This window comes from Trachurus trachurus, assembly GCF_905171665.1.
Source record: "Trachurus trachurus genome assembly, chromosome: 15".
Taxonomy (NCBI): domain Eukaryota; kingdom Metazoa; phylum Chordata; class Actinopteri; order Carangiformes; family Carangidae; genus Trachurus; species Trachurus trachurus.
In genome coordinates this window covers 22313504-22331311 of record NC_139906.1, presented here as the reverse complement: position 1 = coordinate 22331311, position 17808 = coordinate 22313504, and the positions used below count along the sequence as shown (strand labels likewise).

The 17808-nt window shown below is 41.5% G+C and overlaps 1 protein-coding gene across 1 annotated transcript in view; it reads right to left on the bottom strand.

Moving 5' to 3' along the window:
• The window catches only part of plpp4 (phospholipid phosphatase 4), a gene marked incomplete at both ends in the record, with an annotated part of 49307 nt that extends 38824 nt beyond the window's left edge, over window positions 1-10483 (bottom strand). The window contains one exon of the mRNA XM_083988081.1: window positions 10395-10483. Coding sequence (XP_083844207.1) covers window positions 10395-10483 — 89 coding nt within the window. The remainder of the gene's footprint in view (window positions 1-10394) is intronic.
• Window positions 10484-17808: the final 7325 nt, after the last annotated feature.

The window sequence follows — 17808 nt, the reverse complement described above, 5'->3', positions numbered from 1 at the left end:
TCACATATACAGTGAAATTCTTTCTCTGCATTTAACCCATCCCTGAGGAGCAGCGGGCAGCCACGGGTACTGAACCAACTCCAGATTGCAACTCTGAAAAATGGCTAGTATTCAATTTAATTCACATCCCTTTGATACATGTCACCAATAAATACACCATTAAACTGTACAGATCAGTCATGATATCACTCAGAATCCACTACAATACAATTTCAGAGGGGATGACACCCCAAGAAAACAACCCCAGAGATCATCTGTGTAAAAAGGTTATTATAATCCACTGTTACATTTTGAAGTCAGGTGACCTCTAGCAACTGTAAGGTAAAGTAATGTTTTGTTAATTAGTAGGCTATTGATTTACATTAATAATCAAACTGACATGAATAGGTAGATGTGGGTACAGATTAAACTGTACTCTTATTCTTAAAGGGATACACCAACATTTTTTTTTTTTTTTTACGTGTCTTGCCTCACTCCCGAGTCCATGACAAGCAGATAGACACCATCCTTTCAACTGTGCGTGCAGTAACAAGGGAGAGCCCGTATCGCCTGTAATTAGCTTAGCTCAAACGCTGGAAGTGTATCGGTAGTGACTTTAGGTGGTGCCTCCACCTAAAGTCATCAGAGACACTCTTCAGCAACTCTAAACGGACCAATCTTCGTCTCAGAGCTGACTAAACTCTCCAGTCAGGCATCTTGAGCGGTTCAAGCAAAGACGGTTTATTTTGGTTCAAGCTAGCTACATCGAGGGTAGGTTAGCTTCCTATTTCAAAGTAAAAGCACTTCTGTATGTAAAAGGCAACGGGTGTTTTATTTTGTGAAAGTAACCGGAAGTAACCAGAAGTGCGTTGGTCACAGCGGCTAGCTTGAGTAGCGCCGAATTTGCCTGAACAAAATTGTAAACAGCTGGTATTTAGACAAATTAACAACACACTGCTGATCTAAACGGCTACTTTCTCGCCTAAAAATATTTGAAATGTTGATAAAGTGATATATTTACAGAGTTTAGAGCTAAAATGAAATCAGCTTCTGACTGCTGATTTCGGCTCAGGCAGGAGGCAGGCTAACACTACCTATGCACTTCCAGCGTTTGAGCTAAGCTAATTACAGGCGATACAGCTCTATCTCCCTTGTTACTGCACGCACAGTCGAAAGGATGGTGTCTATCTGCTTGTCATGGACTCGGGAGTGAGACAAGACACGAAAAATAAGTGTTGGCGTATCACTTTAAATAAAGAAAAAAAGTTTGTCCCTGCGGAATATTTTTCTATTGTTATTATAATTAAAATATATAATTTGTGGGACACAATCTACCCACATAGGAATGAGAAGAAGTTAAGTATGGCTTGTTTGAGTGCCACAAAGACTTGACTCAAAGACTCTGTTTCTTTCCACGGTGAGGTGAACTCCATCTGGCAGAAAGAGACTCTTGTCATAAAACCTCAGGGGAGGTGTGTTCAATAACTTTCCTGCCAAAGTTGCCAACAGCGTTCCCCATCAGTGAGTTGACAGTCTTCCCACCTTCATTGATCTTCACCAGCTGTCCATTTCTCTGCACTTGCCACTCATTGATGCAGGAATATGCAATTGTCATTGAGGGAAACCTTTCAAAGAGCAGCATCAGTTTTCTCCTGCAAGTTCCTTAGTGGACATTAGTCTCAGATAGTTGCCACCAACAACGATGAAAAATGTTCGGGGGACTCTTTATGGACAACGCGGCAACACCAACAACACAAGGAACGACATCACTCCAGATCATGCCCTCTTTGCCAAACCATTCAACTTTTGCAAGTTCAAAATTTGACTGACAATTGACCCAGTGATCCATAGTTGTCACTTTAGTCTCCGTCCTCATCTTCAGTTTGTCCTTGTCCTCCTCCCTGGGAAGGTGCCACCTGCAGTGAAGGACACCTCTCACAGTTGCTTGGCAGCTGTCTTACTCTCCACTGCAAAGCAGACTAAACGGACATCCTCATCCTCTTCATTTCTGAGGGGGTGATTCTTCCAGATACGTCCCTGTGGGGCCTTTTTGGCAACGATCTTTCTGTGCTCTTCGTCTGTCTGCGAGATCTCTGCATAAGCCCTGTTTCTTTCCTTCAGCAATTTGTTGTGAGTCATGCTAAATCTCTCCTCCTGAGCCTGTGTCAGTGGCTTGTGTGCACTCCTTACAGCCAAACACAACGAGCTGGTGGATGCCTGGGTCTCTGGTTCCTTGTCAAAGATCCAGCAGAGGAGCAATTTTGCTGCAGGTCACTACTGTTTGTCCAAACAGAAATTCTGACATCTAATCCATATCAGTTATGTATTCTACATAGACGAGTTAACATCGACTTATATAATATACTTAAGAGACAGAATTTCAATGAAACAAGATTTATATTGTCTGTACTGTAGTTAATTTTCTTCTTTTATTAAGTTTCTGGTTTATCAAAAACATTAACAAGCTCTTGTAAGTCTCATATTTATAATTTTTGGCCTCCTGTTTCAACATGGGGACAGTTCTACTGTATGATCATGAATGTTACTGATTGATATTCCTGGTCTACAGAGCTGCTCTGGTTTCCCTGCTGCTCAGGAACAAACGGGAAGCGGAAGAGCACCTCTAACACACTGTGCCTCACCTTAATTAAAACAAAGAAACACTTTTGTTTCATGTATAATTATTTATAAATGCTGTAGGCAGAGGAATAACTTAACATAGGACATGACACATGCAGAGAGAGAAGGAGAGAATTGGAGGGTGAAAGAGAGAGTGCCTCTGTGCCGTGTGATTGGTGGTCCTTGGAGTGCAAGCCTGGGCTGTTTGTCAGGACCCCCCCCCCCCCCCCCCCTAATTTTCCTGTCTCTCTATTATTGTCTAAATAAAGGCAAAAACCTGAAAAAACAAGTTAAAAAGACAGCCCTCTCTTATTTCTGCTGCTAAAATGCAAATACAGCTGAAATCGCAGCTCAGTCTTTGTCTTTAATTAATGTGTTTGATGGTTTTGTCAGATGATGTCACTGATATAAAGTCAGAATTTGAAAATCCAGCCATATTCTAGGTCAGGGCTATTCAATTGGCGGCCCGCGGGCCACATCCGGCCCCGACCCAATGTCCGAGTGGCCCGGCTCGTGCCCCCCCCCCCCCCCCCCCCCCCCCCCAAAAAAAAAGACACAGAGGGAAACACGTTTTGCGAGAACTCAAAATCCCTACTGCAGTTCAGACAGTGAATGCACCACTCAACGCAGCCTAGCAACACGCAACCCAACCACCCGGTCAGTGCGTTGTTTTGAAAGTTACCGGTATAGTAGAACCGTGGCTTGGTCGGTCAGCTGCTCTCCAGAAACGCCGTGTCGGGCCACAGCCGCTCGTCACGGAGCGGGAGGCTTCACCGCGGCGGACGTCCGGACGGCCGAGGCCGAGGCTGCCCTCCGTGGTCCTGTGGTGCTACAGGTCAGCGAGAGACAAGTCTCCCCGTCCGTCAGGGACCGACGGACCTCACACTCCCCACCGGGCCGCTGTGGCACGACACGGTGTTTCTGGAGAGCAGCTGACCGACCCTCAGCCCTCACATCAGCCAACAATAAACCGTGGTGGCTGGTTAATACTCCACCAGTCTCTCCACTCCTTTCAGTCACACATGAGCACTGTCCACGCAGTGACAGCACGCCATGCTCCGCTGTCCTTTTTTTTTTCTTTTTTTCTTTTTGAGGGAATGAAGTAACCAATAATTAAATTTTAACGCAACTAAATACTTGCAATGGAATCATAACAGTAACTTGATTAGGATAGCTACTTTTCAAAGAAATAATCCGTAATCAAATAGCCTACTTTCCCAGAGTAATTTGCCCCAAATGGCTTTTTGCTCCAATTGTTTTTCACCAATCAAAATATGTTAGAAAAGAAATCTTTGTTCATCTTTGGGCCTAATTTTAAGACTAGGCTACATTTAGTGATTTAGCTACATAACCCCCTGCTGTAAACCTCAGTGGAAACTCAGACAGTAGGCCTCAGGAAACTTTTAGTTCCTAAAAAAAAACCCCAATTCAAAGCATTAACAGCTACACCTTTACTAGCCTACTACTATCACTAGGTAGCCTACTACTTTTATTGACTTATTCTCTTTTTTCTGGCTGTGCAGATTTGTTTTTAATAGCTAATGCTGGGTTTTAAAAATGCCCCTCATTTGTCATAACCTTCTTGACCGCTGAAAATGTCCGGCCCAGCTTAAGGTCTCGGTTTTAAAATCTGGCCCCACTGAATTTGTAATTGAATAGCCCTGTTCTAGGTTGTGTCCAGGTCTTTTTTGGTCCTATTCTTTCTTTTTGTGCATGTAGTATAGTAGATTTTCATCATGGATCAGTTGTGTCTGAAAAAACCTCTGGGATATCCTTCAAGAAGAAACGGTGCAGAGGACAGTCGGTGAGTAACTGAATGATCTGATGCCCATGGAGGGATAAAGAGATAGCACTGGGTAGATGACAGCAGGGACAGTGACATATAATGAGCTGATCAAATGATTGTGGAGAATGAAAAGCCAGAGTAGTGAAGAGTGGTGACAGACTGAGCTGTCAGGGAATCCCAGGTATTGGTATGACACTAACTGCTTCTGCTGTTATTGGAATGATCGCAGTTATTTCTGCCACCATGCCAGTAAACTTTGATGATCCACACTCGTGTTTTCCCATCTTTATCATGCTAATCAAAGCCTCCATTCTGCCCATTTTCTACCCATCCTTAGATCTTCTGCCAGGGCCTTTTTGTTGATTTTCCACCCTTCTATCCTCCATTTTCTCTTCACAGACCTCTTTTTCCATTTTAACTCATGCCTTCAAATGAGCTCATCAATACTTTGTTTTGGTTCAATTAAATGTCCTTGAATAGATAGGCTGCTTTTCCTTTAAGGACTATTTAATCAGTTTGGTTTTACATAATCAAGTAACAATGGTTGCTCTGTCTTTACTGTTTCAGACAAAAATCAATAAATGAACACCCCCACCCCACCCCACCCTACCCCCACCTCTCAGTCATTCTATCTGATCAGTTTGTGTCGACAGTATCCAATCGGAAAGTGTTACCACATCCCACCAGCCACAGTCAGTTGTCAAGCTCACCAACGCAATTCTTTCTTCATCTCTAAGATAATGAGGGTTGCAGATTGGATGACCTGTGATTCAGTGCCTCAGATGCCGGCTGCCAAAATTAAGAAAAGCAGAGCGGGAGAGTACACTGTCATCATACAGCCAGTGCAACATAAACAAACAGCAAATGGAATGAGCTCCAAGCACGCCAGATGATCAGAAAGTGATTTCTGATCACAAATGTGGGTGTATAAAAAAAAACATTGCAGATGCTATCGGTGTTCTTTTCCTCATTGTTCAGTCTATGCCGTTCCAGTCCTCATTCATTGTTCATTCCACAAGACTCTGAGAAATGCTACCTGTTAGATTTTCTTCAGAAGCTGCATTTATTAAATTTACACTGCCAGTAACAACTGCACATGAATCATAAAACCAGTTTGAGTGAGCTGTTTGGACTGAGCTGTGTGGATTGGAAAATAAAACAAAGAGCTTAAACCTGCTGAACTGCAGAGCGGAGCTACACCCGCGACCTTTCTTCGTTTACATGTTATGATGAAAATAATTAGACAGTTTTTAACAGGTGGAGTTTGGGATAATATACAGTTTATCAGTGTTTTTCATTATAGAGTCAGTACATTACCACATTACCATAGTCAATAAGCGTTTATAATCTCTCTTTTTTTAGAGTCTACCCTTCAGAATTCAGACTGCACAACGGATTTACAGGAAAACGATGCATGCATGTAATCCAGCACAACTTTATCTCATTCATATGAGGCGCAGTGTTTACTGCTCACCCTCTCACACCAGAGCTGTATTAGGTTACCGGTCATGCAACTGGTACATCCTTGCACTGCTTCACATTAAAAGCATCCATCTGGCACATCACAGGGTGGCTGTAACAGTGAAGCAATCAGAGAAATACAATGTTTTGTGTTATCAGCTCTGTTTGTGCAGAGTGTGATCAGACATCAAAGATCCTTCCACAAATGCAATGGTTGTTTTTTTTTAATTTTTGCAAGGCAGTGACTAATGGAACAGTCACACTGAGCTGTTACTGTACCTCCCCATTGGTCTATAGTCAGGAAAGGTCTCACTCTGCGTGCAGCATGAAATCAGATCATGTTGCAATCATTTGTAGATGACGTCTCTATCAAAACAGTGTGGCTTTGTTCTGGTTCCACTGGTTTCACTTGTTCAATCCAATGACAGAGAAACAAAATGCAACATTCCCTTAGATTAGAAACACTTTGTTCATATTCACCACAGAGACAATGCGCCCTGATGACTCTGTAACCAATCCTCTACAAAGAGGATTTCCTCCACAGAATCAGAGTGTAAGAGTTCACTTTCCTTAATGTGCAAGCTAAACAATCCGCTTATTCTTAAACAGTCAAAGGCCTGACATTCTGCTCCTTCCCAACATCTCACAAGGCTTTCTGAGACTTGCCAAGGCTCTGGACTGCATCCCAGGGCTGCTCCTAAGCCTGGCTCTGAGAGGAGAGGACGACAGTGAAGCAGTGAGCCAAACACTGTTTTGGGGGATGAACGGTGTTGTTGTGCAGCACAAACTGATAACCTCATTTGACATTAGCTATATAAATAGCCTATATAAAAAAAGAAAAAAGAAAAAATCCCTAAAATAGTGTCACAGTCAAAGTCGATTTCACCAATCACACAACTGCCGTGCTTCACGTCTGCACATGTGCCTGTACTTGTGATAAACAAGATTCATGCTTTGTGTGCAGAGAACCATCATGACTCTCTTCCATAAAAGAGTCAGTTCTGCTCAGGTCCAAATTGTTACTCTTGGCACGGACAGATCTAGTCTGTTTTGTTGTGTACATCAGCCCATAAAGCAGCTGCACTCTTCTCTGGGTAATCACCCCATCAAGAAGCTTTTAAATTGTGCCCATAGGAGTCCTCAGAGTGGTTTTGGTGGCTCTCTATTTCCTGTAATTCAGTTCTTAATCTGTAAAAAACCTCAAAACAATCTAGATCTCCTAAAATGCATGTCCTCCATCTTATCCTCCACCTACTCCTCCATCTCTTTCTTTCGGTTGCTGTGTCCTTCTAGCTTTGTCTCCTGTTCTGCACTCAACCAGTATTCTCATTTCTACTGGAATGTAGCTTATTCAAGCTGCCCATCAGTGAGCTGTGAAGCACACATAGAAAAACTTAGAAAAAAGCTTGTTTTGATTGACTGAGGACATGAGCTCTGACACACAACCGCTCAAGGAAGAAATGACTTCTTGGTGTTTGTCTAAGCTCTGGCTTGTTGTGCGTCGGATTACAAGGAAAGAGGAATAACACCAATCTCATTATCCTTTCTCACTATGTTGAGTAGCAGACTGCAGAAAAAAACAAGCTTTATATTGTGTGGTGATTAAAGCATTAGATTGTGTTTTGTTTTTTCTACTTGGTTAAATGTCACTGATCCATTTCCATTTAGATTGAACTTTTTGTTTTACTCTTGAGAGACGACTCCTGGGCTGCCTACCAAGCTATGATGACTGAACGGCATTAGCGGTTTGATAGCACAGGGTCAACCGAACAGCACACACTTGGTTCCATTGCTAAGGTCAGTGCACCTCCTGAGGCCTGGAACAGACAGGCAGCTTGGCAGGCGAGCAAGGGCAGATGAAAAGTATTCCCTCACAGGCAGGTCATGTTTGGCCAACAATTTTGGATGTAAATAATGCAGGGAATTCGTGGTTTCTAGATTTCATATTTCTCTGCATACAGAAACAGTCCTCAGTGACATGTGGCGTAGGCTACTGGGTGGTTTTGAACAGCAACAACAACAGTAACAGTTTGTGTGGGTGAACAACAGTCAAGCACAGAAAATAAGTCCTTGAATAGGCTACAGTCAAGGTTTTTTTTATATATATATATACTAATATGGGGGTAAAACCATAATATCTAGTGTTCAGATTCTAGTTTGCAGTGATCACTCACCCCTCCTGTCAGCAAAGTGACAGTGGCCTTGGTTTATTTATGCACGCGAAACAAGCGAAACGTGCTCTCTGACTGGCTGGATATTCTGTTTGGGCTGCCGTACAAACATGGCGGCGCAAGAAGCGACACTCTCTAAAGCAAGACCCTATATAAAAGAAGAATTATGAGGCTACGAAAACCAAACAAATGTTATTTTAGCGATTATACACTTATACTACTATATTCATGGGTAGTATATTCAGATTTTGCCAATAAACCTGGCAAATTATTACACACTAAACCTTTAAAGACAAAGCAGTCAGATCTTTCATGTGATCTCTGATTAAAGCTACCTCTCATATCTGCATTCATATCTGCTTCAAGGATTAATTCATTCATTTCCAGCTCCCCCAGGTACATGTTCACAATTATGAAGGAATAGGAACAGCAAATAAGAAAATCTGTCCTTTCTTTCTTCCAGTTAGTCAAATTTACTCCTGAGCTGCAAGAGGTAGAAATCAATAAATGAAATTCTAATGGGAATAAACAAGATTTTAACTATGCAATGAAGCATTAATTCAAGTCTGCTGACCTGTATCGGTAAAGAACCAAGGATAAGGGTGCTATTTTCTTCCCAAGATAAAACTGCAGTGCACTACACCTACACCAAACATCAGACGCAGCTATAAAACTGTCCTTTACACCTCCTGTGAAGAAAACATCAGATTCTAGTTGACCCCAATTATCCTGCGCTCACCTCTGGCTTTGAGGTGAGACAAGAACAGGGAACTGCTGGCCCTCGAAGCCAGAGGGCGACTCTCTGATCGGCTGGGCATAAAGCTAGTTCAATACAAATATTACAGCCAGTCTCAAAGAAATGCTCCCTCTGACAAAATACATGATTGAGACTTTGGTGACTAAACACTCTCAGTCACAAACACACAACCAAATATCATCCTGTTTATGTCTTTCTTACCTTTATTAATTAAAAACACAATTAACTAAACTAAACACTTTCCGTGATGTTACACTGAACCTATCTATCTAATTAATTTCCCATTAATGCTAAAATGCCACAACTCTCCCACAGCTGCCTGCAGTACAATTCACTGCAGGTATGAAGATGATGTGTGTGTTGAAACATATGGACATTTGCATTCGGTGTTGCATGTCTGGTCACACTGGGAGGAGTAAACTTGACATGGTGTAAAATGAATTAATTGAATGTGTTGCAGTCAGTTTAGGGGCACTGCTGTAAGCACAAAGCAGATTTACTGACAGGGCTTCATAACAAACAGAAGGCAAGCTATGTCTTATGAACTGTCTGCTGAGGGGGGAGTAAAACTCAATTCATTACAGTGATCAAGGACTTGATGTGAGTGGGGGGCCGCTGTGGCAGAACACAGCAGATGATGATGATGATACTGTGTGAAATTGTGTTTCTTCTAAGTGGCCTCGAGCCCTAATACTAAACAAAACAGCAAGAATGTGAATCTTGAATATGAACAGACAAAAGACTAAACCTTGATGCCTCATGCCTCCTCACTTATGTGCTCCATTCTGTCCCACAGACAGTCATATCCCCGCAGTTGAGTTCTCCTTGTCAAACATGGGCAGGCATCACTCTCTCCTTGGCTGTACAGTAGCCTATAATCCTCTCACTGTGACACACACACACAGCCCATATCAATGTGAATGTGCAGGCAGTTTTACTACACAATCCAAACTGCAAGAGCTGATTTCAGACTCTTCTTTTTTTTTTTTTCATCAGTGAGAGCGCTAGCAAGGTGAGTCATTTCAGATAACAGGACCTGGAGCTTTTTTCAAGATCATATCAAACAGAGAATCAATAAATGACACAATGTGCAAACGAGGCTTAATACCTCCAGGGTTGACAAACAATTAATAATTCATATCTATGCTAGCTCAGAGGCACAACCTTCTCGTAAACTGTGTCCTCCTAAATAAATGCATTTACATATCAGCACATCTCCTCTGGCCTGCCCTTCGATCACAGTTTCTCGTGGAGTGGATTTCTAAAAAGCATAAAAAGTGTCATCCATGAATTGTGACACTAGGATTACGTGATATAAAGTGTAAAGCTGCCGTTTATCCAACTTGTTGGTTTTTTTGTTTTGCTTTTTTTGCAACCTGTTAACGCAGCGTCCGTCTACGTCCTACTTGTTTAGCAGAGATCTGTCCATGGTGCTGAACTGCGGATCAACAGACGGACCTGTTCGTCCAGCACCACACCGCGACAAACCAACCTGAACACAGCCGCTCAGCTCACTGTCTAAAGCTCCTAAAATCCCAGTTGTGAAAACTGAAGGACGAGCAGGAGGATGCCAGACTGGAATCCATCACAGACAACTCAGCTTGCTCGAGGTTTTACTTACCCAAAAACTCCGAAAAGCAGAACTCGGATGCCAATCTCCAAAGCCAGTTCTCGCATGTTTTTCCTGCGGTCTGGTGGCGGCACGTTCATGACTCTGAGATAATCCGTCAAGTGAAAAAAAAAAAAAAAAAAAAAAAAAAGGGACAAAGGCAGGTCCCGGTCAGTTCTGAGGGGTCTTCACTCCGTATTCCACCTTAATAAAGCCAACGCTTCCACGAGCGGTGCTCCCTAAACACACATTCCGTGCGCCTCCATCGCGACTCGGTCACCTGAAGCAGTCTTCCTCCTCTCCTCTCCTCTTCTCTCCTCTCTCCTCTCCTCCCCTCTCCTCTCCTCTACTCTGCCTGTCTCCGCTCGTCTCCGTCTCTTCCAATCCCCTCGGGCTCTTTTCTTTATTGCAACTCTGTTGCTAACAACCTGCTCCTCTATCGAGTCAGAGCCGCCTTCTTCCACTCTGTCAAATACTTTCAGCTGCGAGCTGGGTTGGACTTTAGTGAACTGAAGACGGGCATCGGTGGGAAAACACAAGAGGTGTGGGTTCGCACTGAGGGGGAAAGTGATGGGAGACAGCAAAGTAAAGAGAGAGAGGGCCATACTACAGTATCTCTCTCTCTCTCTCTCTCTCTCTCTCTCTCTCTCTCTCTCTCTCTCTCTCTCTCTCTCTCTCTCTCTCTCTCTCTCTCTCTCTCTCTCTCTCTCTCCAGTCCCTCTGCCTCACTTTGGAGGATCACATGAGTTAGAAGTTTCTGGAACATCACTCAGGACCTCACAGGGGGCCAGATGAACTTATTCATTCGAATTTCTGCTCATCTACTCTGAAGCCAAGATACATTTTGCTCTTGATCAAATAAATCCTCATAAATTGCAAAGCACTCACAGTAAATGTGACTAACAAAGCAGAGAAAGCACCCGGTGGAGCAGTCTGGTAGGTGTTCGTGGCTGAGACATTGTCACAACTGTGGAGTATAGCTGCTGGACCTAATCCATCAACATAGGCATTAGGCTCAACACTCAGCCAAGATATTAGATATTACACTCTTCCCAATAAAAAGACTAGTTCAGGGGAGCCGTGCTCTCTGTTTGGCTTTTTCCCATACTGTCCAATCATACCACTATAAAGAATCTAGCACCTCGGGCTTTATGCAGCCAGGCGGTGATAAAGGAGCACAGGCAGCAGTATACCCGCGGGCCGGGAGACCTGGCCAGCACTTCATAGACACATGAATATTTGATCCCCTCTAAAACTGGCCTTCCTGCATTACCTGCCAGTCCAAGATGTGTGTAATTGTGTGTCCATGTGCCTATGCACGTGTGTGTGTGTGTTTAAGTAGAGAGTGAGAGAAACCATCATAGAAAAAGCCCCTGACCCAAAAAACTTTTCCGCTGCCTTTCTAGGTCACAGGCTTGACAAGCTGGAAATCGAGTCTGCTCATGCAATTTAGAAATTGTGTGTTCGTGCTGGTTAACAAAGCATCCAAGATACATGTCTAAGATAAATTAATACACACACAGCAGAGGTTTGATCTGTTCCTTTGTTTTCTCAGAGACTTCTAGCTGATGTGCCTGAAGTCTGAGCCAGCTCCCTAATAAGAGCAAAACAAAACAAGAGAAGATGTGAAATGGTGGTAGGTTAGGAGGTGTGATCTCACTTCAAAGCTTTCTGGCAGCCCATCACACTTTTCAGCTTTTAGAGAATGTGGCATGTTTATTACAAGCCATCAACATGGGTTTACCTCACTGCAACAGTACGTGTATGTGATTCTACCTGGTCAGGGAGGCTTTCCATGCATTTACTAGAGATCACATGACTACATTACACTCAATTTACAGAGAAATGATTACTTTTCTCTCTCCGCTTAATGCCATGCTGGGGTTTTCTTGGCAAAAAGCAAAAAAAAAAAAAATTCAAAAGGTCTGTGAAATGGCATATCTTTCCTTTTTTGTATTTTCTCTGTTATTACATTTAATTCCAATCAGCCTTTTAGTTTGTGCTTTCTTGACCCCAGACTGAGTTCCTTCGACTTCTCTGGGGAGCATGCTGTGAGTCATGTTCCCTGAGGTTGTGGTTATACACTGCAGAGTCAGACATATGGTGCACTCTAAAGAAGTCTGTGCTTCAATACATCAAACTTGAATGCATCATTATAAAGGGCTCCTAATCACTTCCATGAGTACGGGGGCATGCCCTATCCACTCTGGACGCTATTCTCTGCGACACAGTGACTTGCTATGGAGGGATTGGCCCATTGCTCCCAGAGTTTTAGGCTTTATTGAACATTTCTCCTCATTACACAAACTGTAGGCTTTTATTGAAGAACATTCCTCATCCCTGGTTTATATATCTCTATGTGCACACTGCGCAGTATTTTTCCATGCTGTTCTACAGAAGGGGGTGTAAAGTTTGATGTTGCTGTGTAAACATGGTGTGTGATAAGAAACTCTTTCTCTGTAACCGTGGCTACAAACGACGCAGAGTAGCTATATCTAGAAAAAGGGAAATGGATTCGAAGTTGTAAAATGTAGCTGTTGTTTTATCTCTGTAATAGGCAACAGAGAAGGGAAAAAGCCGGCCATTTTTGCTTTACTCTGAGAGTGCTATAATTAGTGACTAAAAATTTGAATCAGCTCTGAAGCCAGAACTGTCAACTGTGTCAGTCGATTTAACAACTCCCAAAAGTGGAGAGATATATTTCACCACTCGGAATCGTTGGCATCTCTCATCCACAATGTGGCATTATGAATAAAGGAAACAGTCATCCAAAAACCATCATGTAATCACCTTTGTGAACTTGGTATTTTGTGCTCTTGGCAACTTTGCATAATGAGAACTGGCTCTGGCAAAAATCAACCCTGATATTACATCAAAAAGCAGCACAGTCCAAGCCAAGCAAGCGGGTCAAGTTCAAGAGTCACATTTGCACTGGTAGCAGGAGTTTTCATCCATTGTATTTAAGTCCCTCCGAGTGTAGTTGGACTTTACAGCCATACAGTATGTCAATTCTCTTCCATAATGTCTACATCTATCCATACATCTAATATTTTCTCCTTGATGCTGGTTTCAGTTTTCCAGGATTCTAAAAATAAGTGAAATAGTGATGAACTGCTCACAACACACCATCATGCATGTGTGACACATGAGTCACAAAAACAAAACAAAACACAACATAAAAAAAAACAAAAAAACGCATTGCCATCTTAAGCTTTATGATGGAGGATTGCAACTGAAAATCTTGGGTATGAATACAGAAAGCAGCAGCCAGAGAATATAATACAATTTACTTGGGCAGGAGGCTCTCTTTTAATCACTGCCTGTGTGTGGAATTTCTAACCACCTAAAGCAAAGACCAGCGAGAAGATCAATAGACAATTTCGCTGCAATTGCACTGCTTCACAACAACATGAGTCCAAGTTTGACCTACTTCTTGGGAACTATTTATATTAACAGTTTGCCTATCTCAAAACCATAATTTCTATATGACTTAGGCTATTGCTCTATAGGTTGACATAATGCTAAGAAAGATTGCCATAGTGTGCTGTTTAGAAACTCTAATCAAACTTATTTATATTGGCAATGGGTCTTAGAAAAGCTTTTACAATTTCTCATGTTTTTTGACACTATTGTATTACTCTTTACTTGCATACAGCATCTGTAAATATGCTAAAATATAATGTCCTCCCTTTAGTCTGACTAAAACCTTGACATCCTGTAATGAGTTACAGCAGATTAATTTAGGACAAGTCACAGCTTCTGCGGACCCGACCATACTGAGATTAAAATGTGAGCTGTCACAAGCTATCATAAATCGTGAGGCACACCATAGAGATCTCTCTCTCTCTCAATCCAATGCAACCTTTACTGATAGGCAGCAATAAAACAAAAACAGTGCTGAAGGTCTTGACATATCTTTGGGCCCTTTTAGTTGGCTCTTAGTGGAAAAGGAGAATCTATCATGGAGGTGTGTCTAGATAATATTACGATCCTAGATGGGCTGTGATCCAGCCAGTTACACAGTACAGATTGTTCTCTTACTTAAACCTTTAAAGGGCCATGCACTGTAATTTGTATATAACCCATTAATTTGTGACTCAAGATGCTGTGATCAAGTAACCTATACTGTACACTACAGGCTGTTCTTTCTGTTCCTGTTTTCTTTTGTTGTCTGTTGAAAATGCAGACGGTATCCTCATCATGGTTTTCCTTTAGGTTTGATATTCAAAGATGAGAGGTTTGGTGATACAAAAATAGTAATGAATCATTTTAATAAATTCTATTCATACAGATGAGGTAGCAAAGCTTCATTTTTTTTTTAAATTACCAATACCTCAGGAACTCCTTTATTTGTTTTATGAATTTCTGCTGAAACCATAGATGATGGATGTATAGTGCCAATGTGTGATTAAGCCAGTTCACCCAGTCCATTACAAAAGTTTTGCATGGCTTAACTAAAACAGAGCAGTAGACTCTTCAGTGGCTGAAGAAGGTGAAAACATCAGCATCAATTAACCACACACACAAAAAAACATCCTCATTGGATGTGTCTTGCCATACACTTATAATATAGAGTGACTCTCAGTTACAGTATGTTAAGCCATGGAAGGAAATATAATAATAATTTCTAAAAATCTTCATCTGATTCATATTCTTTGGCACTGCTAATTCTCTATAGAAATAGGGACTGGGTAAATTGCTGAGATTGCATAGCAATTACAGTTGAGTATGAGGACGCCAGCAGTTTTTTTATTTGTCAGAGCATCTGTGTGTGGTCAGTGCTTAATAGATAATTAATCTGGTTCCTTGGGTTAGAAGATGAGAGGCTACTGTGAAATTAGAGTTTATTGTTACTGTAATTTGTTGAGTGTTATACTTTGAAAACATCTTCATGTCAAATTCATTGACATCGGGGTAGATGCAAAGGCAGGTAACAATTCTGAAGCTGCAAATTTGTATTATTCTAACTTTGTTTTGAACCTGATATTCAGAGGAGATAACATGCTATGAATGGGGAAAAAGAGGTGATTTCCTATCAGTGCCCCCCATTTTGCTACACTCATGATCTTGCGCTGGGTCTTTAAGCATAATACAGCTTGACTAATCCGATCATCATCACACTTATCAGTGCTAATGCCATCAGTGAAATTAGTAATTAATGTCAGTAATTAGTTCTGCCTTTGAAAATGACACAGTGTGATGAAATATTAAACTGCGACAAGAATAGGAATATTCATGCAGCTCTTCTCGTCTGGTCCAGACTCACTGTGGATTGATTTGTAATTCTGTCACAGTGTCAGGCATTTGACTTGCTGTGATGCAAGTTGTTATACATCTAATAGAGAGGGCTTTAACACTGGGCGGATAAATCACTGGTGTTTGGGGGGGGAGGAGAGAATCACTTTTATAGTGCTGGTTTATGTCTTTGTCTACATGTGATGCTTGTAAAATATGTTTATATATTCTTACATGTATTCTATTCAGCCATTTAAAAAGCTGTTACCACATGTTATAGCACACACAGAGCAAGACTTTGCTCCTTGTGATTGGACAGATTTTGTAGCTTTGCTGATAAACCATGAATTGCATGGAGGGAAAATATGGTCATTGATTAATCTCTACTGTAAACTCCTAAAGCAAAACATCATTGGGATTTTAGAGTGGGTTCAGAATTCTTTCTTCAAACAAGGACAAGACAAAATACAGTATATTGATTTCCCTCTGAGGTGTACTTTCATGTTAAGTAAGAATGTATTGATTTACCCAGGGCTGTACTTTGTTACATCGTCTACCGTTTTCTGGTGATTCCACACCTGTTCTCCGTGACTCCATGTCAACCAGTTGCAACTCTGTATTAAACTTGGCCATTCTTTTTGCAATAACTTTCTGGGGCCAGTTATTGGTTAGCATGGCTTTACATTAAGATGATACCCAAACATGCCAGTTAATATAAAGGAATGTCTGACTAAACTCTTCCAAGGCTGAACTCTTAGTCATCCTGGCCAATCAATCTCTTCATCACAATATCAACATTAAAATTGCCCCTTTAGCTCTCACTTCAACCAAGAAACCTCGCCTCGACCTCCCATCACACATCACAAAACCAGTACTGATGGCCAAGAATACAGGAAAGCATCTGGCCTTGGATCAGTCGCTGGCCATTAAACTCCACTAGCTACCCACGACAGCCTAAATCATTCATTTTTCACGAATAGAAACCAGATAGTTAAAGTTAACCAGACATACTCATCTTTTATTGTTACTAACTCAGGAGCACCCCAGGGCTGTGTGAGCTCTCCGTTGCTTTTCACACTTTATACTGATGATTGTAAAACAGAATGTCCAAATACTTTTATTTTGAAATTTTCAGACGACACTACACTGTTGTCTTTGTTGAGCCCTGAAGATGATCCTTGTGTTCATCAGCATGCTACAGACAGATTAGTCAAGTGGTGTGAAAACAATTCACTCATTATTAATTCAAAGAAAACAAAAGAAATCATTTTTGGTCTCCCAGTGGGTTCATACCCTCTACCAGTTACTGTACATAATGCTGAGATTGAACAAGTTTCCTCCTATAAATATCTGGGCATCTACGTGGACGCTACTTTGTCCTGGAGTGTACATGTAGACTTTATTTGTTGCAAAGTACAAAAACGTATTTATTTTTTGAGAAGATTGAGGTCATTTGGAGCAAACAAACACATCCTGTTATTATTTTTTCAATCTATAATGCAGAGTGTTATGCAGTATGGGATTAGTGCCTGGTTTAGTTGTTTGTCTGTCCAACTTAAAACCAAACTAACCAGACTGCTACATATCTGTTCAAAGATTGTGGGTCAAACTTTGGAGTCACATTTTCAAGCAGCATACACTAAAAGAATGTTGTCTCTTGCAAGTAATATCTCATCTGACCCCTCTCACGTGTTATTCGAGGAATATCAGCTTCTGCCATCAAATAGAAGGTTTAGAGTTCCACAAGCTCGACTGAACAGGCTGAGGAACTCTTTTGTCCCTCAGTCTGTCAAACTGTTAAATCAGAGTTTGGTCTCTAAGTAGACCCTAAGGTTCATGTACAGACTGAGCACTGGGTGTTGCACCAAAGACACATTGTAATGTTGGATTTATGTTGTGAATGGAGTTAGGAGGTAGTTTGTGTTTCTCTTTAAATGTGACCTTTGAGGGTAACATTTATGCTTTTTGTAAATGTATGTTTTTTGTATTTTGTTATTATTTGTGTGAAACTTGGACGTCATGGGACGCAAGACAAATTTCAGAGTGATCTGACAATAAAGTATTATCTTATCTTATCTTATCTTAAAGTCAAATTACTAATGTTAGCCTTCAGAGAAACTACTGGACCCATGCACTTGAACTCAGTCGTAGAAGAATGCCACTTCATCCCCCTTAAGGATTGTCCTCCGGC